General features: G+C 35.5%; 2 protein-coding genes across 3 annotated transcripts in view; one reads left to right on the forward strand and one right to left on the reverse strand.

The window, feature by feature from the left end:
- RPN2 (ribophorin II) overlaps positions 1–15,680 on the forward strand; it is a 38,503-nt gene extending 22,823 nt beyond the window's left edge. Inside the window, exons 11-18 of one of the 2 annotated variants that reach the window (XM_058176433.1) lie at positions 370–484; positions 1,870–2,064; positions 3,102–3,188; positions 4,100–4,195; positions 4,566–4,641; positions 7,611–7,740; positions 9,797–9,883; positions 15,532–15,680. In XM_058176433.1, the coding sequence (XP_058032416.1) occupies positions 370–484; positions 1,870–2,064; positions 3,102–3,188; positions 4,100–4,195; positions 4,566–4,641; positions 7,611–7,740; positions 9,797–9,848 (751 nt within the window). In that variant the 3' untranslated portion in view covers positions 9,849–9,883; positions 15,532–15,680. The remainder of the gene's footprint in view (positions 1–369; positions 485–1,869; positions 2,065–3,101; positions 3,189–4,099; positions 4,196–4,565; positions 4,642–7,610; positions 7,741–9,796; positions 9,884–15,531) is intronic. The other variant, XM_058176434.1, reaches the window with a different exon arrangement.
- Positions 15,681–16,531: 851 nt separating this feature from the next.
- On the reverse strand, positions 16,532–19,571 carry GHRH (growth hormone releasing hormone). Its single transcript, XM_058176696.1, is given in 5 exon segments — positions 16,532–16,559; positions 17,111–17,242; positions 17,921–18,031; positions 18,783–18,908; positions 19,492–19,571. Coding segments are annotated over 5 exon segments (477 nt in total).
- Positions 19,572–23,316: the final 3,745 nt, after the last annotated feature.

Genomic DNA, 23,316 nt, shown 5'->3' on the forward strand with positions numbered 1-23,316 from the left:
CAAATTAATTTGCCTAAAAGAATAGGCCCAATTAATTATAGCCAATAAAATAAGTACATGCATACTAAGAATTAAAAATTCAAGTGTTTCTAAGTATTGGTTTGCCAGAAATTTTGGGTCAGTGCTTGACACAAATTTAATTCTTCTATAAAAAGATCTTGAGTTTTCACAATACTTTTAGCAATCTAATTTGGGAATACGAAGCTTTCTAATTGTTTCTCTATTACATTATATAACATAATAAGGAATCGGAAGCCCTTGTTGATTAACTGCAAAGGTTTCTGAGTAGATCCCAATCCACTTTGCATCTAATTTCCTCTGCACAGATTCACTTTTTCTTTCTTAGCAACAGTTCACTTCTGTTTTCAGGGTCACTTACCCAGCCAAAGCCAAAGGATCATTCACAGCTGACAGCCATCAAAATTTTGCCTTGTCCTTTCAATTGGTTGATGTGAACACTGGAGCAGAATTAATCCCTCACCAGGTTAGTTAATGCATGCCTACACTAATCCAGAGTGACATTTTAGCAAAAAGGCTTGTGAGAAGAGATTCAGATTGCTTTTTGTTTTTTGTTTATAAAAACTTAGAAATATTAAGCAAATGTGACAGTTGTGCATAACAGACTTGAAGGCAAGGAGCAAGTTATTGCCTTTGTGATTTGCTAGCTCTCTTGTCTAAATTAATGGATAAAATAACATACAGACCTACATATATACTTATGAAAGTACCTTAAGTTGTATATTCAGCTGATTGATTGCTATTTAGTCTTCTGCACCAGAGCTCTTTAAAACGTCAAAGAAAGTTGAAATCTTGTCAGAATCAGGCATGTTTCATTGAAAGAGCAAAAGTTTGGCTTGTATCATCTCCATTGTCTCAGATTGGAGCTTGTTTGATGGATTGGTTAAACCACCAGGCTAGGAAATAGGAGATTGTGAGTTCTAGTCCTATTTTAGCATGAAAACCAGCTGGTGACTTTGGGCCAGTCACTTTCTTTCAGCCAAATCCATCTGGGTGTTGTTATGGGGGAAATAGGAGGAGGAAGAAAAATTAGGTATGTTTACCACCTTGACTTATTTATTAAAAAAATAAAGGTGGGGTATAAATAAATAAAATATTGGCTAAGTTTTGTATGATGCTGTCAAAATGGACAATCCTGCCAAGTTTAACAAAATCAGTACAGCATTCAAAGAAGCTATATCAATCCATTTTTCCCCAGCTATGTTGCCCATATTTCATATGGAAGCAATGAAGACTGAATGTGCAAATCACATGCTTACTGATATGTATGCTTTATGAAAAGACATAAAACATATAAAAACATAGTTCCATTCTGGATGAAAATTTTGCAATACGCAGTAAGCCTCTAATAGCTTATCTTTATAGTTCTAGATATATTCTAGCTTAATTTCAGAAGCATGATAGGAAGAAGGAAAGAATATTATACCATTTTTAAAAAAAATTCTACATGGGAGCAGCATGTCTGACATGTTTTTTTTTAATATTCTTTTTGAAATAAACCCGTGTTAAAATTTTCCAGTTTCTTGCCAGGATCTGGAAAATAATTCTTATCTTGCAAAGTGTGTGTTATAGGTAGCATAGTGACAGTCTGCATGTGAATCATATATAAAACAGAATATGACATTTTCAAATTTTCTCGCTTTATCCTTGCATTATTTCTGTAATTATTGGAGGTAAGAGCGTAATAATTTGTAAAATGATTGGCCCTTGGAATTTTTTCCAAGGAATTTTTTCCATTTCTTAAAAGGAGTATATTCTCCTTCAATCTTGGTGAAATAACAATACTATTAAAGCTTTTGCGCTTTTATGATATTGGATGCTAACATAACTTTCATTGTCTTCTCAAACTAGACTTTTGTACGGCTTCACAATCAAAAAACTGGGCAGGAGGTAGTGTTTGTTGCAGAGCCAGACAGCAAAAACATCTACAAATTTGAACTGGACACTTCTGAGAGAAAAACTGAGTTTGATTCTGCCTCTGGAATATACACTCTTTATTTGATCATTGGTGACGCCACCCTGGAAAACCCAATCCTCTGGAATGTGGTATGTTAGTCCAATTGTGGAATGCTTTACCTGCTAGATTGGTGTCAATTAGAGAGATTGAGGTGCTAGATATTGTGTAGGCTCAAGGAATTAACTTGATCAAGATCTAAATAAAAGAGACATCCTGGATCAATTTTTGCCCATTCTTTTACCCATTGGCCAGCTTTTGAATCTCACTTATACCCCCACACTAGAGGGCAGTGTCTATCTTTCATGATAGCAGCAACTAGCATTTAAGGTGTGTTACTGCCAAGAGGTAGGAGTCAGTCCTTAATATTAGTAGGCTTTGGTCACCTGATCCATCATGAACCTGTCAAATTTCCAAAATCATCCAACTTAGCTATTAAAATCACAGATGCTCACGGCAAATTCCAAAACATATGTACCTTGTGGAAAAATACTTCCCTCTGCCTTTCCTGAATCTTTTTCCATTTAATTTTAATGGATGGTTTTGAGTTTTGATACTCTTGAGAGAGGGAGAAAAAACTTCTATCAATATTTTCTATATAAGGCTATTCTGAAAATCAGTGATATCATGGTGATTCCAGTTGTAAGGCAGAAAGGGGATAGTAAACCTTATTAAGATAAATTATTCCTATTGACGTATCCTTTCTATTTTTTAAATCCTTTCAGACAAGGTATACAGATACAAAACCTATTACCAGTAATAGCCATGTTAACCAATAATCAAAGGCTTTCCAAAACAGCCAGATTTTTACAAGCTTTTGGAAGGCGATGAGATTGGATCTGTCTTGCCTAGTAAAGCAAGCAGTTCCAGAGGAGGGAGTATCTTCTGATAAGAAGGAACTTTTAGCTGTGAATCTCTGCCCAACTGTATCGAGTAGGCAATTTCTATCAAGGAAATACAGTCTCATGAATATAGCTAGGACCCAAATCATATAAAGGTAGCAACTATCAAACTATCTGAGGTCTTAATTTTAAGGTTGGGTTAAGTGAATTGATATTTTTTAATCAGAAAGGTAAAACAATCAAATATAAATAACCTTCAATCAGCATCTTTTTTTAATTCTTTCCAGGCTGATGTTGTCATCAAATTTCCAGAAGAAGATGCTCCATCTACAGTCCAGTCAAAAAGCCTTTTCACTCCTAAACCTGAGATACAGGTACACTTCTCGTTAGGGCACTCTTTTTCACTGCATTCTCCATTTGGAAGACCACTGCTTTTGATTTATCTAACTTAACTTTGTTATCAAGCTTGGGGTAGTTGTAGAGCAAGAGTACCAGTTCCATCTCTTCTGTCCATGAATGCTTTTGCTTTTGCTTCCTTTGCTCTTTTTGTACTTGGATTAGAATGCTAAAATTAATATTATCTGCCATTACAAAAAAAACCATATGTTTGAGACTATAATTAATTCTTTTGTCAGTAGAGCTGTATTTTTTTGGTAATTCTTAACCTGAGTGTGCAGGTGTCCATAGATGGTTGCAAAACTCAAGAATAAGATACTGAGTTTTCTACTGTTGTTTCAAGAATCGCTTTTTAGCTAAAGTAAGTTGAAAAATAATGCTCTTGCTCCTAGAAGTGTCTTAAGGCACACCTATTCTTTTCTGCACAGTTAAATTAGCATTGATTACATATGGGAAAGAGCCTTGAATATGACAACAAAGGAAAAAAGGAAAAGTTGGTCATTTCCCCACGAGAGATTTATAATGTCTTCAAGAATCCCGCTTCTAGTTCTTGCATAGGCATGGAAATCAGCTGGGTAACCTTGAGCCAGTCACTCTTTTCCCAGCCCAGATCAATGCCTGACTTGCATATGTCAGCTGATAAATAAAACCCTTTGTTGTATCATTCACTGTTAATTTTGCTATAAGAACTAGGTGAGTACAATAAAAAAACAAGCAGAGCTTGCAATCAGGCAGTGCAGATACTAGGAAAGCAACACTAATAACTCAGTAGAATCTAGGTTATATATATATGTACAGTGATATCTTGGATATCTTGATCCAGAATTTGCTGTCTGCTGAGAGACACTGCTCTTCTGATTTTTTTTCCCCTGGAATTCCTCTTCACTAGCATTTATTCAGAGAACCTGAGAAGAGGCCTCCCACGGTTGTTTCAAACACATTCACAGCGATGATACTCTCCCCACTGCTTTTGCTCTTTATACTGGTAAGTGTTTCATATACACTTTCTAATCAGTACTGAATTTCTTGCCATTATTCAGCTGCTGGGTTTTTCAGGCAACTGAAGAGCAATATTAAATACAGTACAACATTGCTAATTTTTCATAAAATAGGTTTGTGAAAGATTTCCTAGGGTGAAAGTTTAAAATTTTCTTAATTGGTATCTACCCCTCCTCCAAATTCCTGCCTCGATTCATGAGGCTTGTTTTAAAAGATGGTCAATAAAAATTTTCAAGGCTCATTTGCACATCTGAAGGAGTCAGATATTTTGAAAGGACTTAAAGCAATCTGGGATGTTCTTAAAGTTGATTGGCAGATGTTATCCTCCCTTAATGCATATTTTTGCCATTTTTCAGTGGATAAAGATTGGGGCCAATATTTCTAACTTCAGTTTTGCTCCAAGTACCATTATCTTCCATCTGGGTCATGCAGGTAAGTGCCAGAGAAATTCCTCTCCATTATCCTTTTTTTCTGTTGGCTTTATAGGTAAGAGCCTGATGACAGATGAGCTCACAGCTTAATAACTATAATGGACATAATGACATTACATCCCTCCCTTTTGTCCATTTTTCCCCTAGCCCACCTTTCAGAATAATTCCGGTATAGCTAAATGCATGTTTGCCATCCGTTTTAAAAGCTATCATTAGTTTCAATGTCTTTTTTTTTGTATGTAGATACATTTGTTAGTACCAAATGTTCTGAGTTTGTATTTTGGACATCAGTCCTTTGGTATTTATGACCTTGTGATGCTTTGATTTTTGTACTCTTCTTCATGTACCTTGATCAGTGTCTAGATTTCTGCTCAGTCAGTGTGTGTTAATTTGATCAGAAACAGCTATTTATTTATTATTTATTTATTTATTTATTATTTAAACTTATATACCGCCCTATCTCCCAAAGGACTCAGGGCAGTTTACAGGCATATAAAAACATCAATATACAAATTAAAATAATCATTAAAAGACTTATTCTAATGCCAATAATTAATAATACCAATTATTAAAAATAGAAATATAAATATTAAAATCAATTTAAAACCCCTCTAAATTTAAAAATCTAAGCCAGTCCTATTGACTTGCTATTGACGTCTTGCATTCCTTGAGATATGCTACTTGGCTCTAACATACTAAATTGTCTAAAATTATAAAAAGTTGTAGGCCCTCATATCTTGAATTGTTTCTTTGTTGTCCTTTAATCTTAGAAAGGTTCTTTCCTTTCATCTTCTTCATAACTTCATATTTTCCCTATGAGAAACCAACATTATTTTTAAAAAAAACTTTAGCCAATTACCGTGTTCCCCCGAAAATAAGACCCTGTCTTATATTTTTTTGAACCCTGAAATAAGTGCTTGGCCTTATTGCCATATGCTCAAAAGCCCGACTGGGCTTTTTATCAGTGGGTGTCTTATTTTGGGGAAAACAGGGTAGATATTTATATTTTTCATTTGACTCTTTCATCAATGGTTCTCACTTTATTATATGTGTACCACTGGTTGAATGCAGGCAACCCTGTTAATTATTCAGGACATCCTGGTTTTCAGCAGCCACCATAAAAGATATTTCTACCCTAACTCACCAATTTAGCAAAAAGAGGAGAGAAAATGGGGCATTCCATATGATGCTATCCTCTCTTCTAACCTCCATATGTTCAGTTGGGAGGCTTGAACAGTAGCTGTCTTTCTGTTTGCTTGCGTACAGCTGTCCACATGGTCTAGGACTGTTTTTATTTGGGTTCATAATCATAGGAAACTTGTACTCATGGTCAAAAGTACATCTCCTACTTGAATGTGTATGCTTTGGAAACAGTCTACAAGCCTGTTTGCCTGAACTTGCTTTCTTGGCCTTCTGTGATGTTCAGACACGGCACACACTTGCAGTCTGTGTAATTTTCTAGATTGGGTAGCATGGAATATTAGATGAACATAGCAGCGGCATGTGTCAACACAGCATGAAGTGTTCTCAGTGTGACACCTAGACAGTATATGTCTGCATGTTCCATCTGGGACTGAAATGGGATTCCTATGGTATTCATTCAGAGAAAAGTGGTTGATTGGATTCTCTGCAACTTGCAAAGCCATACATAATATAAATGCATTGGTGCCCAGGTTTTTGTTGAGAAATTGGTCAAATGATGGGGTCAGGGCTGCAAATGAAAGGAGAGGGGGGCCAGAAAAATGCAGGGGTTCACACCCAAAAACATACTGGCTACCACAGAATCATACTTTTTCAAGAATCATTTGGTTGGGGAAGGTTTCCACTAGGAATATATAGGTGGGACACCTGTCTCATATGGAAAAGCATAAACACATACAGTTTTACATATGTACAGTATGTAGAGAATATTTAGAATTGCCTGTAAATGTATATATTTCTTTTTTTAATAGAGAATAAGTAAGACATAAGCTAATGACATATGACCATCTTTTCTTATGAACTGTCTCTCTATAGATCTAACAGACTAGCCAATAAAAAAAATACATAAAACTTTTTCCTTTTTGTTGGTCTTGTTTTAATATCTGCTTTCTTCTTACATGTTATATAATGAACCAAAAATAAAACAAGCACAGAAATTTGAATTCCACTGCAGTAATGAGTACTTTTTGAAGATAGTTGTAAATGTAAGCTTTAGATTCCAAGTTAAGTTATTTATACTTTGATCCCTTTGAAATTTTCTCAGCATTCAGCATGACTCATTTAATTGCATTCTGTCTATAAATGTCAGCATATTGTGTTAGAAGGTTGATTTTATTTCATTTGAGAATTATTTTTGTTCCAATTGCCTTATTTATGCCTACCCTGTTTCCTTGAAAATAAGACATCCCCTATAATAAGCCCAATCGGGCTTTTGAGCACATGCATTAAAATAAGCCTCTCTCCGAAAATAAGCTCTCCCTGAAAATATTTAAACGCAGAGCTGGAAATCAAGTAAGATGGCAAGAGGAGCCCCATCTTGCTCCATGTGCACAAAAATAATAAGACCTCCCCGAAAATAAGGCCAAGTGCTTATTTCAGGGTTCAAAAAATATAAGACAGTGTCTTATTTTGGGGAAAACACGGTATGTGTGTGGCTAGGATTGCTTTTCATATTGGAAGAATCATGAATCCATCCCTCCACCTAAAAGATTTAGTATTTGCATCTGGTAAATGAAATCCTCATATTCCCTTTTGCCAGCTTCCTTCTCTGCCAGTCAGTTTTCTTATGGTACATAATTAAATGTTTGCATTTGATGAGGATTGTGTTTTTCAGAGATTCTCAAGCCTTGGTTGTTACCTACACCTTAGTAGTTTAGTACACCTTGCAGTTTAGTAGATAGTGCAGGGAACTGACAGACTGGCATTACTGTGAAATGTTTTTAAGGAAATCAAATCTTACAATGTATTATTTGGCCATTTTTTTCCTAGCAATGTTGGGGCTCATGTACGTTTACTGGACTCAGCTCAACATGTTTCAAACCCTGAAGTACCTGGCTCTCCTTGGTAGCCTCACCTTCCTAGCAGGCAATAGAATGTTGGCTCAAAAAGCAGTGAAAAGGTAAGAGTCAAAAATTGGATTTTCTTTTCTTTTTTCTTTTTACAAAAAAACAACAACCCTAGTAGTGATAGTAAAGGAAAACTTAAGGATGTGCTATTAGCAATAAATCCGTTGTTAAATTCCTAGCTGTTCTTTCCTGATTCATCGGTATATCTCACCTTACGTAATAGTTGAAACATTCTAGGTTTTAATTCCATGTTCTGACTTTTGAAGTCAGTCATTTAAGGGAGACATTCTAACTGTTCAAGTAATGAGATAATGTTTGGAATATTTTTTTTTAGTATAAGTAGTCCTTGGGTTATGACCACTCATTCAGCGACTGTTCAAAGTTATAATAACACTGAACTAATGGTACTTATAACTGGTCCTTGAAGATCCAGCAATTGCAATACTTCCACAGTCACATAATCATGAATTGTGTGCTTGGCAACTGGCTTGCAGTTACAGTGTCACAATATCTTGCAGTTACGTGATTACCATTTACAACTTTCTCTGCCTGTGTTACACAAGCAAAGTCATTAGGGAAGCTGGCAGAAGGGTCACAAGTCATCCCATGTAATTTGTTCCTGCCTTTTTTGTAGTGTGCACATAGCCTGTGGCCCCACCTGCGCTCATTGCTTGCTTGTCACCCTGAGCACTCCCAACTCCCTTGCGCTCCTTGCCTGAGACTTCTGCCTCTTCCCATTTAACAACCCACATGGTCCTGGGATTGCAGTGGTAACCAGAACTGCTGGGATTGCCATCACTAAACAATGGATTCACATTACATCATATATTAACACCACATTGCTTAGTCACAGAAATTCCATCCCCAGTTGCTGTTGTAACCCAAGGACTACCTATGTTGTTATCATTTATGGCAAAGAAAGAATTTATGGTCCTTTGTACGTATCTACATTCTAGTTTTCAGCTTCCTTCACTATTAGCCATGCTACCTGGGGCTTCATGCATTTATAAACTGAGAGACATCTAGAAAACCATCTATGGTTTCCATCGGTAACATAAGGAATATCTTTTCTGGATTTCTTCTTTTTAAAAGATTAGACGCTCAGTGTCATTTCTCACAAAGCTTCCAATGTAGTAACTCAGATCATTTTCAGGACCTACAACCTCACTTTGCTGTCTAAATGCTTGCCTTTTTTTAACTCTGGAAAAAAATGTATAGGTTTGCCTTCAGAAAATCTTGATGGTCATTAGGCATTCTCAGGGTTGAGGCAACCATGAGGTTAGTAGCAAGTTAGTATATCTACCTTATATAGGTAAAATTTCTTGCTGCATGGAAAAGTCATCATAGAGAAGTAATTGTCTTGTGGATTTTCTGTAGTAGTGAGTATTAATTGAGGAAGCAAAGTTTCTAAGTTATACCAGGGCTTCTAGTGGCATGAACCAATACAGGTAGTCCTCAACTTACAACCACAATGAGCCCAAAATTTCTGTTGTTAAACAAGGCAGTTGTTAAGTGAGATTTGCTCTATTTTATGACTTTTCTTGCTGCAGTTGTTAAGTGAATCTAGCTTCCCTATTGACTTCGATTGTCAGAAGATCACAACCATCATAAATATGAAGCAGTTGCAAGAGTCCGAATTTTGATCACTGACCATGGGGATACTGAAATGGTTTAAGTGTGTGTGAAAAATGGCCTTAAATCATTTTTTTGAGTGCTGTTTTAACTTTGAACGGTCACTAAACAAATGGTTGTAAGTTGAGGACTGCCTGTAATAAAAATGCTTCTTGCTAATATCTGTTATGCATCAGGGCTAACTTTATAATTGTGCTCTTTGTCTCTTTTACCTGATTTATTCTCTGATGACTATTTGGTGAAATTAGCACAACCATGTTTTTACCTACATTCATGGCTGGCTTAAAATTCAGCCATATGGCAGCATAAGTTCTTTTATGAAAAAATGGCAATTTTCTTGATGCTTACTCAATCTCTGTAGAATTTCTGGAAGCCTGGTTTGCATGCTTCTTTTGAATGTGTTGTCAGATCCTAAAGTAATACTTCTTTACACTTCACTGTCTGCTCTGAACTTTAATTCCTTTCTCCTTTTGGCAGGATCGCTGCAGAACAGAGCAGTAGGTTGGCAAAGTATAGAACGCTACGGTAAAAAGGGGGTATACTAGTGACCAGCCCTTCCTAGAAGTAAGGGTCTTTGGCTGTTGCTTTTCCTAAGCATGGTGGCTGCTTCATTTTATGCTTATCACTGTTTGGGGTTGTGGGTGGGGGAGCTTTAGCAGAAGCCACTGCCCCTCTGCCTATTGTGCTTGCAAAAGGAACATTTGCATGATTTAGCTATCTAATTTGAATTTATTGTTTAACTCCATTATTGTTTAGCTCCGTTACAGTTCCACATTATTAAAAACAGTCAATTGGTAGAGAAATTGCTAGCAATGCTAGACTTCTACATTTCTCTAGACTTCTCATTTTTATGTCTTCCACAACACTTGCTTGGTCCATCTACCCATATGCTGCTTTTGCTTTTGTTCCCAGTCCAACAAAAATACTTTTTCTGGAAGCAAAGAATCAATATTTATATAATTTAAAAAGTTGAGAATTTTGGGAACATCTTGGGATTTTGGAATAACATGGCTGAGCTAGTCAGGATTAAATTGACGCAAATTGTTGGACATGCCTGTTTCAGTTTGTTTCATAAAGTTGGGTAGCCTGTCACGGTATCTGAATCTATGTTATCTATTGCCCTGCATGTAATATTTTGAATTTTCTCTTTCTGCCTACGCATTTATTCTTATTTGAAAAAAGGAACCTGATGGGCCGGGTGGATTTTTGTCTGTTTGTTGCAGTTGCTTTTATACTGCATATTTTGTTTGTTTGTTTGTTACATTTTTATGCCTCAGAGTCAAAGCGGATTATAGCATTTGGGGAAGCAGAAATTCATCATAAACAATATAACATATGTCTAAAAATCCACCGAAGCAACAAACAGACATCCAGCCATCCTATTACCAATTAAAAGCATGTTTAAATGAAATAGTTACCATGACTTTCTTCCAGGCCAATTTCACATTAGTGGATAAAATGTTCCATAATAACTAACAAAAAAGATACAACATTAGTTTCTAGACTATTCTACCTCTCAAAAGATCATCTGCCTCAGAGACTTCATTAGACAGGGGAAAAAAATCAGTTGGAGGAGCTGGTCCCAAAGGTGTCTAGTAACTGAGCCATTAAGAACTTTATAGGCCCATGATGGCAAACCTATAGCATGCATGCCACAGGTGGCACGTGGAGCCATATCAATGGGAACGTGAGTGTTGCCCTAGCTTAGCTCCGGCACATGTGTGCGCACCGACCAGCTAATTTTCAGGCCTTCCAGGCCTACTGGAAGTCAGGAAACAGGCTGTTTTCGGCCTCCGGGGGGTGGGAAAGGCCTGTTTTTTGCTTTCCCCAGGCTCCAGAGCCTTTCTAGGAGCCTGAGAGGATGAAAATGGCCTTCCCCAACCCACCCCCCCCACCCCCCCGAAGGCTGGAAACATCCAGAAAGGGCCTCCGTGGGGGCAGTCTGTTTTCGCCCTCCCCAGGCTTCAAGAAAGCCTCTGGAGTCTAGGGAGGGTGAAAAATGGGCCTACCAGGCCCACCGTGCCATCACGTGCCAAAAGTGGGGGGAGCACGGGGCAGGTGTCACGTGCATGGGGGGGGGCAGGGTGCATTGAATTATGGGTGTGGGGATGCCCGCACGACCCCCTGTGCTCCCTTCATTTTTGGCATATGACGGCCAAAAGATTAGCCATCACTGATATAGGCTAAAACAAATGCAGGTAATCCTTGCGTAATGATGGTAGTCGGAATTATGAATTCCGCACTAAGCAATGCAGTCAAAAAGTGCAATGTTACATGACTATACTGACTTAGATGGCAATTGCACACTTCTTGTTTTGATCATTAACTGAATCCCATGAGGTTGTTTAGCACAACACCATAGGATTGCTATTTGTAATCTCTTGCTGAGTTCCCCATTGACTTGCTTGTCAGAAGTGGGCAGCTAAAGTCAAAAACGATGTAACCATGGGACAAACTGTGAGCTTATTGCCAAGCACCTGAATTACATAATGAGATGGCAGAGATGGTGTGACAACCTGAACTGTGAAGATCGGTCATAAATCTCAATGATCACCATCATAACTTTGAATGGTTGCTGAACCAGTGGTCATTAACCAAGAACTACCTGTATTTTGAATTGGATTTTGAAACCAATTGGCAACTAATGCAGTGACTAGAACACTGTTGTTACATTACTAAAACAATTCATACTTATTAGCACCTGATTGCAATAATTAGGACCAAGCATAGTTTCTTTTTTTTATGTTTTATTAGTTTTTTTATTTTTAAATATACATCAGTATCAATACATGGAACAATGTGGGCCTGAGCATAATTCATCTTAATGATAATCATAATAATTGTTATATTAATCAAACTTATATAATCCTAGTATTAATGTACATGGTTTTTAAGCAGTTATTCAATATTTCAATATTCCATTTTAATGCCAATAATGTTGTAAGCATATATGGTAATACCATCTTTCCCTCTAATCTTTTCCATCAAATTATTACTAATATCCTATTATATAAAAAATGGAAAAAATTATATCTGCTAATATTCCCCCTATTTCTTATTTCTGCCTTTATTCTAACTTTTAATCAACTCACTATTGCTAATCCTAATATTAATATACATGTTTATATGAGGCATAGCTCTTCATTATTTAGTTGTTCAAAGTCGCAATACACCATTCAAGTACCAGTCTTCCCATTATCTAAACATACTTATAGTACCCTTTTTCAACCTCCAATCTTTCCATTTAACTATTGCTTCATATAAAGTTGTGTGTATTCTTATTTCTACCTCTATTCAAATTTCTAATCAGACCATCATTATATTAGAAAAAAAGAACTGTATCAACATCTGTATCTTCATCATTCAGACTGAATATTTCTCCCATCTCTATCCTCCTAAGCTGCCAGGTCTCCAGAATATCCACCCAAGCCCCTACCTCCCTTTCAAAGGTATCTTCCTGTTATCCGATTCCATTTTTAAATCTTTTAAAATCCCTCGGTTTATTTCATCAGTCATTATTATCTTTATCATCTTCTTCCCATCTTCTTGCTTTGCTTGCTGGTTTGTCCATTCTGTCTTTTCTTCCATTCTTTCTGCTATCTTCGATCTTTCCTGGGCTCTTTGATCTTCATTGATCATCAGTTGCAGTATATTATCTATTTTCCCATATATGCCTTGCATTAAGTACTTTATCTCTCTCTGATTCTTTTCCATAGAACCTCTAATGCTTTGAAACAGCAACACCATTTCTCTTGAAATCTCACTCCTTTCCTCCTGATGGGGCATCTTGTCTTAATTTAATAAGTCCTGCTCTTACTCAAATCCAAAAGCAATATATTCCAGTCCAATGTTACTCCTCAGAAAGTTCAGTAATCATAGTCCTTTACATCTCAAAATTATTAATCAATTCCATTTAAGTAGACTAGGAAGCTTCCACAAGTGAAAAGTCACTTTGCTTTACTTAAAAGTCTTCCTTTTTCTCATAATAGAGTCTCCAGTAATCATAAAGTAACTAGTTATAGAACAGTATGTGTCACCACGCTCCTCCAGATGAATGTTATTTCTCTTATCAAAAAGTTTTTCTAAAACTTTTCTGGTATATTCCATTCACCAGATGGTGGGTAGATGGTACCCCCAGCTTAGGTTTCAGCGTTGTTTCAAGTCTTATAGATTTTAATTAATCCAAATTTAATTCAGGTTATGGAGGCAAAGTCAACTATTCAAGTAAATTCAAATAGATAGTCCAGTATTTTTTAATGCCTTTCCAAAACAATGCCTGTCCAATTTAAAAATCCAATTTTCTATGTTTTAAAAGGTCTTTAGCTTTTCACCCCTTAGTTCCTTTTTTTGGGTCTAGGATTTTTCTCTCTATAGTAGTTCGCCGCTTTAAAAAATAATTCTAAGAGTCTCTTTTCCTGGATTTTCCTCTTTCTTTTTTTTCTTTAAAGTTGGTAGTTTGGTAGATGGGTTTAAGGCAGGGGTGCCAAACACACATTGTCATCACATGACGTATCACAACCTTTTTCCCCTTTACTGAACCAGGGGTGGGTGTGGCCAGCGCCTGATGCATCCAGCCCATGGGCCGTGATTTTGACTCCCCTGGTTTAAAGGCATCTGGATAGAAATCAGGAAACCATGAGTTCCAGTCCCATCTTAAGCAGAAAGCCAGCTGGGCATCAGAGAGCGAGAAAATAAACACACTCAAAAATAGAGAGATAGGATATTACAGGGGATTAAAGTTGGGGAATAAATTAATATACCCACATAAAAGATATGTAACTCCCTTGATTGTTCATCTACTTTTTATTGAAGAAAAATAATTAAGCACTTTAATACATGAGAAATTTAAAACTAGGCTAATATATAGTCTTCTCTAAACACTTCAAAGATGATGATCTATTGCTACATACCGTAGTAGAAATCATCAGGTATTGATATCCAAAGATGGCTAAATATTGGGCTTAATCTTCTCGTAAAACACTGTTTTGTTCCCCACTTGACCCACACAAATGTTATAAAAACTCTCCAATCTTTGCTTCTCAGCTTGTCTGCACAAGCCTGGGCTGCTTTAAATAAATGATACAATTTCCCTCTTAAGTGATTGTAATAGTTTATGGGTGTCAAACATACCAGGTGTGGGCGTGGTCAGCATATGACGCATTTGGCTAGTAGGCCGTGAGTTTCATAGCCCTGTAATAGTTAAAAACAGGATATATTTTAAAGCAACAGGATATAATTTGGCAAAGAAAACATGAACCTATTAGGTGAGAAACAGTGTGGTGAGAGAAATACTGATTTTGTGGTATTTGTTTTAACCAGTATTTATTAGTGGGACTTAGTTGAAACTCTTATCATACTGGGGATTATGGATAATTTGTAAAAGTGTTCTTTCATCATTATATTCCAAAGAAAAATACCTAAGAATGATGTTATTTCCACTATCTCTTTATTAAAAGTAAGTAGTTATTTGGATATACAATCTCAGTGCAGTTTTACAGATGAAAATAAGCATCTAACTATATTGCTTTATATATCATTTATGCAATGGAATTGAGTTTATGAATGTCATAATTTAAGATCTTAGATACTGTTGTCATAGCCATCTCCTCATTTCCTTCTGTTTCTAGTTTTTATACATTTAAAGTATTACAAAAAGAATTATTTTAGAATCAGGAGATATTTCTAAGATTTCTCTTTTTAATCTTATTTTAATTCAATTTTAATGTAATCATTTGAACTTGATAGACTGTGTGAGTTGCAATCTCGCTTTAGGCACAAAAGACAGGTGAGTGACTTTGGGCCAGTCACTCTGTCAGCCCAATCCACTTTACAGGGGTATTGTGGGGAAAGTGGGAGGAGAAAAGAGTATTAAGTATGTTCGTTGCCTTATTTGTAAAAATGATAAAGACAGGATATAAATGAAATAGATCAATAGATGAATATGTTATTAAATTCAAATTGTAGCATTATGTACACATATTAAGAGATACTCCAAATATAGTATGACTTGTAAATTCAAGTTTGCATGATAAATAACTGTATTTTGCATTAAATTCTAGTTTACTATGTATTATTTGCATTCTTCAGGTTTTAAATTTGGCATTTAAAACATTAAATTTCACTCTTCTATTCCAAAAAGAGATAACTGCTCTTGAAGAACTCTTCAACATCAAGAATTTTAACTTTAAGGGGATTTCTTTGTGTCCTTCCAGAACACGCTAATGTCAGAAGAACAGAGGAACAGAAAAAAAAAACTTAAGTAAAAAAGGAAAGGAGCCAAAGAACAGTTTGAAGGCCAGAAACTGAAGTGTGGAAAATAATTGCCTGTAATATTAAAAAGTGTTTTTTAAGAAGAAAAATACCCCCACATGTTGTGTTTGCTTGAATGTGTAAGTACTTTGATTTGTGGTACAACCGCCTTGTCAATCAGTAAGAACTTTAGAAACAGATGGGCTCCCAAATTGTCATTTTTTTAAAATCTTTTTTCTACCGCCTCCTTCATGAAATAAAGAGAATAAGACAAAAGGTCTAGCCAACTGCAATTTCTTTTATTATATTGTGATTCTCTAAAGCAAACATTATCAGGTTTATGCTTCAAGTAGTTATAGAAGAGCATTTCCATATTTTGGGTGAAAATGCAAGAATATTGTGGATGATAAAAAGCAGTTAAAATACACTTTGAAGAATCAGAAAACCTCTGACAAATTCTTTACACACTATCAAGACTGCATAGCAATTAAAAACTGTCCATGGTGCTGAAACCAGAAGTCAATGAATGCTTTCCATTCAGCACTTCTCAGTTTAAACTCAGTACAATCCCCATGTTTTCACTATGTCAGACAATTCAATGACATTGTTGATTATGGAGTCTTAGTAGAATAAAAGAATTTGGATATAGCATTTTGCTACAGCGGCTATTTATTTTTCAAACTGAAATGAGGCTAGTCTACGTTAAGCATTCTTATCTGGCATAAATTAAACAGGAAACAATTCCACATATAAACATTTGCTTTCAATTTTTGTCCTATGTTTATAGAAGGAGATGAGATTTCAGTAATATTGGTTATGAGTGAGGTTTTCTGTTCATTTCTTTCCACAGTTTTACAGACACACACACACAGAGAGAGAGAGAGAGAGAATCAATTCCTGCAGTTTATGCCAATCCTGAGAATGGCAGTGACCAAAATGAGAAAAGGAAGGGATGAAGTCAGTCTACAGTTCCATCACTTTGATCAGAACACTGGGAAAGAAAAGAAGAGATCTTAGTGTGACAAAAGTGTGGCTTCTTTCAGTGGAACACAGTTGCTTTCACGATAAGCTATCAGGCTCAGGCAACAGAGCACTTGTTCTGATCAAGATAAAAAACTGTTCTTTATTTGTCCCTTTCTTGAACAGTAATGAGTATTCTCCTTCTAAATATTTTGAACTTAAGCCACCTGACTAGATTGTCTAGGTAGAGATGTTTTCCATTGACTAATGACACCAGGAATGTATGCAAATTGTGTTTTTTGTGTCAAAACTACTTAGAAGCAGTTCAAACACAAGCAGAATTTAATTGACTAATCACCTTAATATATGCAAGTTTACTCAGGGTTACTATACAGAGTAAACTTTTGAATGTGCATTGAAGAACTGTGAACAGAGTTAAGTACAAATTACAACTCATTAGAATGCGTTTTTGTTGCAGTCATTACTATATAAGCTATACAAGTTACTAAAGTAGCAGTTGCACATTCAAAATGAACTGTATGTTACAGAATGTGATTGTTATATATTTATAAAACTACTTACCCTTGATTCTGTAACATTGCTCCCAAGAAATTCCTGAGTACCATCTGTTGGTGATAGTGACTATCCACCATAATGCTATCAGACTGGCGCCTAGTCAAGATTTCATGTTGCTCATCTCCCAGGCTTTCTTCCCTACAAAACAACCAAAATGATTGCTACAGAGAAACACACTATAGAGGAAGGCATTAGTCAAGGGTCATAGGCAAGAGCTATTCCTGCTTGACTATCAGCCTCATAAATTGGCCTTGAAAAAATTATTATTTAATATAGCTATTTTAAAGGCAATTAATTAAGCTAAAATAAAATTCTTCTAATGCAAATTCCACAATCTAATTACTGTTTTCCTTCTAGCTTCATAGATGACATTGCAGTCTACCACATCTGAGCACAGTTTGCTATCTTGAGATATTTGGAGTTTTTAATCTGTTAATGAAAAGTCTAATCCTGTAGAAATAGTTCTAGGTAATAAATATTTATTTGGATTAGAAAGATGAATATTTTTGTATTATAGATCAGATATAGCCCCAGATTTTCCAAGGATATATGGAGTGAAATGAGAGCTCCCCTTAAGTTACTACATAAATTCAAATTTCCTCTGGTGAATAATTAAGGCCCTCTGCAATATAGCACACCTTATAATAACTCTTTATTGCTAACTGAGCTATATTTTTGGCCGTGTCTGATCAGAAAAATATCTATTGCGGCTGTAATTATTTGTCACCACCACTAGAATTATCCCGTCTCTGCATTTGACAGTCAAGTGGAGGCTTAACTGCTACAAACTGATGGTAAATAATGTATATTCATTACACTTACTTAAATCTTTTCCCAATTATGCCCTGTAATAACTTCCGCGTTGATACCTTTCCTCGGACCTTCCGGTAACTGTCAGTGAATATGGCATCTGCATGACGCTGGAGTCTAAAGAAATAAAAATGCACTGTCATTCTGATGCAGTGCCCACTTGCAAAGGACCATTTTAAGAACAGTTCCTGTTGATGGAAAAGGCAGTTCTATATACCTTCAAAGCTACATTATCCGAAAGGAAAAATTCTATGCATTTCCAATTTCTATCCCTTTTGGACAACTGCATTTTGGACAACTGCAACAATGAGTTCACTGCATTCATTCTTTCTTATATTATATATAAATTGTTCTTGGAACTTAATGAAGTCAAAATATGGAACACCAATGTGTGCCCTTTTTATATGCTGTAGCACCTAAAGTGGTTAAATGGCAAAACAGTACCTTTTCCACAGGAGTATTGTGTCTGGAAATTTCTCCCAAGGCAAGCCAAATAGATTCTGCCAAGTTTTAGGCAGGTAGTAAAAAGCACATTTTTCAGTGTCTTACCTTGTTTTGAATCATGTATTTTGATCTTTTGTGAATTCATATATTTCTAATTGCTAAATTTTAAGGGCAGAAAAAAAGTATAAACATATCTGTAAATATTTTTAACTGAAATTCTTAAAAAAAATTGATATAATGTAATACCTTAGTGGCTCTCAGTTTCACAAATATAAATACTATTTACTGCATTCTTTCATGGAATCAGTCCTCATAATGTGTTGAAGTTCTGACCACTGGACTAAACAAAGGTACCTAAGTAGATGGACCTTAACTCTGAGCAGAGCTAAGGTCGTGTTACTTATTTTGACATTAATATACCCACCTTTTTTCAACAGGGCTCAGAAAGTTCTCTACTTGTTCTTCTACCGAAAGATTGTGGCTATGCACAGGACTAATTTCTTGTAGTTGAAAGCTCCCTGCTTTGCCAGAAATGGATATTGGATTATATCTAAAGCAACAAACAACAACATTAAAAACAATCAGATTGAGGCAAAATATTTCTCATTCAATGGCACGTTGAAGTAAGAATTAGACACTCCTGGAAGGAGGAAGGAAAATATTGCTACATATGCTCATTTTGGGACTTATTGACTTTGAGGTTAATCGTCTTTTTCAGTCTACCCAATCCATTGCATAAGATTGTGGATATTGGGATAAAATAAAGGGAAACACATCCATTTACATATTGAGATCTGAGAGAAAAGGTTATATTATACATTAATCATTAGCTAATATTTCATACATTATAAAACATGGTAATCTACAGGTCAATAAACTAATACTGACAAGTACAAACTTTTAATTTGTAAAATCAAATGGATAAACAAGCATTTTAACTTAGTTCTAAAAAAACTTATAGTGTTTAGCGCATTGCCATGTTACTACAGAGATGACCCTTCTGTTAGAGATGGACTAGTTTCCTCCTGCAGCAAGGCGTCTACTACCCAAGACAGACTTTTCTAATGGAGAAAAGAAACCAATAGGCTCAACTCTTACATTTTCACTAGCAGAAAATAGAGATGATCAATTACCTGAATGATGAATAGAGAGGAGAAGAAAGAGAACACACGACAAAGTGGAAGAAAAGGAAAGCAATAGCTCTGTCCAACATCTTAATGTCTTCTAGGGCAGGCTATATAAAATAATATAAATATAAAATAAGAATTTGGGATTAATTGTGGCACTTGAAAATAATCACAGGGATAACAATTCTGTGTGTTTTTCAAATCTATTGTAAGTCAACTGAGCCTTCTTTCCTTGGTAATCTAAATTCAATATCTTAAATTCCAGTAAAATCCAATATCTTGTGGAGCATTAATATTCTTTCTGTACTTCAGCCAAGCATGTGTGTGGAGAGAAAAGAAAGGATATTGATTCCTACTGGGGTCTCTTGTTGACAAATACAGCTACTGAAAGGTGATCTCCAGAGATTCAAAAAATGCAAATGGGATCATCAACAATGTTCTAGTACACAGAATTGTTGTTATGAGAGTACTATAAATGCACTGCATAAACTGAGATGGAATCCAAAGAACATACATTCAGTTCTGCAGTCACTGAACATCCTTAGCTATATTGTGTTGCTTTGTGAATTCCTTTTTTAATTATTTTCATTATTTTTCCAGCCTTTATAACTTCCACTATGTGAGGTTCTAGCTGTTTTGGCAACACAGGAAACTGCTGTCACACCAGAAATAAAAGGGGGGAGGAATTGAACAATGCTGTGAAGCCTCAAAAATATTCATCTGTCTTTTTTTGCTTTTTTAAAGTGTATTTTTAGCCAAATACACTTCAAGCCAGATATCTGCTAGTTCAGATATTGGAAGAAAAAGGTCATTTCTCAGGCAACTCATTGCTTCTTGTAGCCCAAAATTCCAGGCAGCCTGTCCTAAGTTCATGAGTATTTTTGATGCTTTCAGTATAGGGATTTGAGAAATGCAAATTAATGAAATCATTTTAACAATTTAAAGCTTGGGTTTTCAAGCTCCTGTGTTTTAACTGCTTAATCTATTGCACTCTTTCCACCATCAATTCTTGTCTTCATTCTTATTTTATATTAAGGCTATAGAAATATAAATCATTCTATGATCAGTTTGAGAAAATCTAGGTAGCAGCATACAGCTGACCTAAGTTGGGCCTGGTTAGTATTTGGATGCAACACCATCTGAGAAGTTGAGGGCTATTGACTTGACTGGGGAGAAAAACCTTGTCTCAGAAAAAGGCAACAGCTAGTCTAATCAGGCTTCTTCTGATTGCTGCTATAGACAAACACAGTTCTGCTACAAAGCAAACCATTTTTGTAACTCTTAACAAGAAAACTGCATGGATGCAGTCACCAGGAAGGACATTTTTCTGTTTTTTAATTCTTTCACCAAGAATGTAGGCAAGACTGGGATGTTGAAAAGGTATCCCAGAAGAAAGTCATAAAAAATCTCTTTTGTAGTTTAGCCAAGAAAACTACATAGAGGTCTTCATAAACTCACTAGGATTCACACTATAGACTTTTAATGTCTTTTCATTTGTGCAGTTCAAGAGATAGACACAGCTATGTCTGAAGCTCCCCCCTGCCCATCCCACTCCTACAAACAGTGTTGAGTTTTCCAAAAAGCAGTTAAATGACTTCTATTAGGAGGGAGGTTTGAGCCAATCATTCTGCAATTTCAGAAAATAAAAAGAGGAGTTTAAATACTTCCCTTCCTATGATAACCTAACAAGAGTTTATTGCCTTTCAGAACTAAAGATGCTATAGTATTATTTCCATTTTGAGAATTTAAAGTAACAGAAAATGTAAGACAATGGACAAACACATGGTGGCCAAAATCACAAGGAGTTTGGAACCTTTTCTAGCTAATTGTATTAAAAGGCATAAGTTTTCATAAGCTTCAGGTCCTTTCATCAGAGGTATAATCATCATCCCAAAAAATTAATGTGTTAGTTGGAAAAGATGCTACCAAATTCCTTAAGCAGCAGAGAATACTGTGGTATGAAGAGGTGATAAACAAGAAAATCCTCTTTTAAAATAGATATCCCAAAAGATAAATCTAACCCTGTTAGTTGATTTAGTTGACTTCTGACATCGGTCTAAGGACTTGCATAAATGTAGGGAAAATAATAATCTGATTGGAAGAAAACATGAGACAAGTCATTAAATTACTGTGTCACTGACATTATACAATATTTCTGTACTTTTTACAAAGCACTTCTGTAACTAAAGGTAACCCCTGCTGAATCAATGCGAATTGTTCCCCATGAAGAGTGTAATATATTAGGACTGCACTGTGAATAAATGCATGTCATAAGAAATGTAGTACCAAGTGTAGCGTCTCTTTTGATTTAAATTGAGATTGCTTTTTTAAAATGTGGGCTAGGAGAGGTCTACGATGCTTTGCCTATGCTTGGTAAGTTTTTATGGACCAGATGACATTTCCATTCACTTAAATGTCAGTTTCATACTTTGCTTTCTAAATAACACATTTATAACTTCCTTTTCTTTTTGCCCATTGGCATTTTCTTCTATGTAATATAAAAGCATAAATATTTACTTATTATCTGGGGACATTTTTTTAAAAAATGATATCTCTTTCTAACTATTTTAAGTAAGTCTAAATTAGATAAGATTATTCTGGGAAATACTATCCGAGACTTTACATTAGATTTATCAGAATCCAATTATTAATATTCATGTCTCTAATTTACTTCCCAGTGTTTACAATTTTTACAAAATTTGGTTGAAGTTAATTTTCAAGTCAGTATACCTACAGTTGTAATCTTACTCAGTCTACAAAATCTCTTACATTTTCATACAATTTTTACACCATGAAACTGGTACTGTATCTACGAAGAAATAACAACATTAATTGTATCAACTTACAGTTTTCTTTGGGAATGATGTACTTTCAGGTCTATAAATTGTTGTCCTTTCTTGTAAATTTGTCTGTTGTTTGTGATATTTGATGAAATGGAGAGAACTCAGTCCAGCTCTTTTGAACATAGGAGTCTCCTGGTCTTTTATACTTTCATGTTTTCATCCAACCTGCAAATTCCTGAACGTCAGAGGATCAATTACTTTCCAACCATTCCAATAAGCCGTATTTAGCATCTCTTATCTTACAAAAAAAATTACAAACAAGCATCGGTGGAAGGGCTGAGGTGTCTGACATGCAAATTATCATCACTACCAGTAGATAGAAAAAAAAACTTTCTACTGAAAAACACTCATTTTTATCATGAAAGCCAACCATGATGGAAAATTAACCATTAGTATCACCTCCTCCCCTTTTTTAAAAAAGAGATTTGTTTCTATATTATATTGTATTGCTCTAAATCATCAGAATTACCTTCCTTTGCCTTGGTGCTGTTGTTATATGAACATGCATTAGTGTTTTGCAAATATCAACAGCATATGAGCAAGGAAAAATCCAGTAGGATTAAAACAGGCTTTAGAGATTATCCGGTCCAACTTTCTAGAAAAGTGGGCATTTAACCTGTATTTAAAAAAAAAAAAACCTTTTCAAGACAGTCTGTTCCTTTATTGTAATACTTCCTACAGTCAACAATTTCTTCGTGGCATTTAGCTGCAATTCTGTCTTTGTACAATTTTGGACCTATTAATTTTCATCCTGTGTTTTAAGCAACAGCAGTATCAACAAAAATCTGTATCAAAATCTGGCAGTCCACCTATCTGAACACAACAACTCTCACATTTTACTCATTTTCTCAACTTTCTACTTAATCATTAACCCTTAACCATTTTTGTAACCTCCCAAATGTTGTCATTTGGGGGCATTTTTCTTAAACTCTGAGTCACATTACTCCACATATTCCATAAGAAAGGCATAAGCAAAATTAATTAGCAT

Source organism: Ahaetulla prasina, chromosome 3 (genome assembly GCF_028640845.1).
Source record: "Ahaetulla prasina isolate Xishuangbanna chromosome 3, ASM2864084v1, whole genome shotgun sequence".
NCBI classification, from domain to species: Eukaryota; Metazoa; Chordata; class Lepidosauria; order Squamata; family Colubridae; genus Ahaetulla; species Ahaetulla prasina.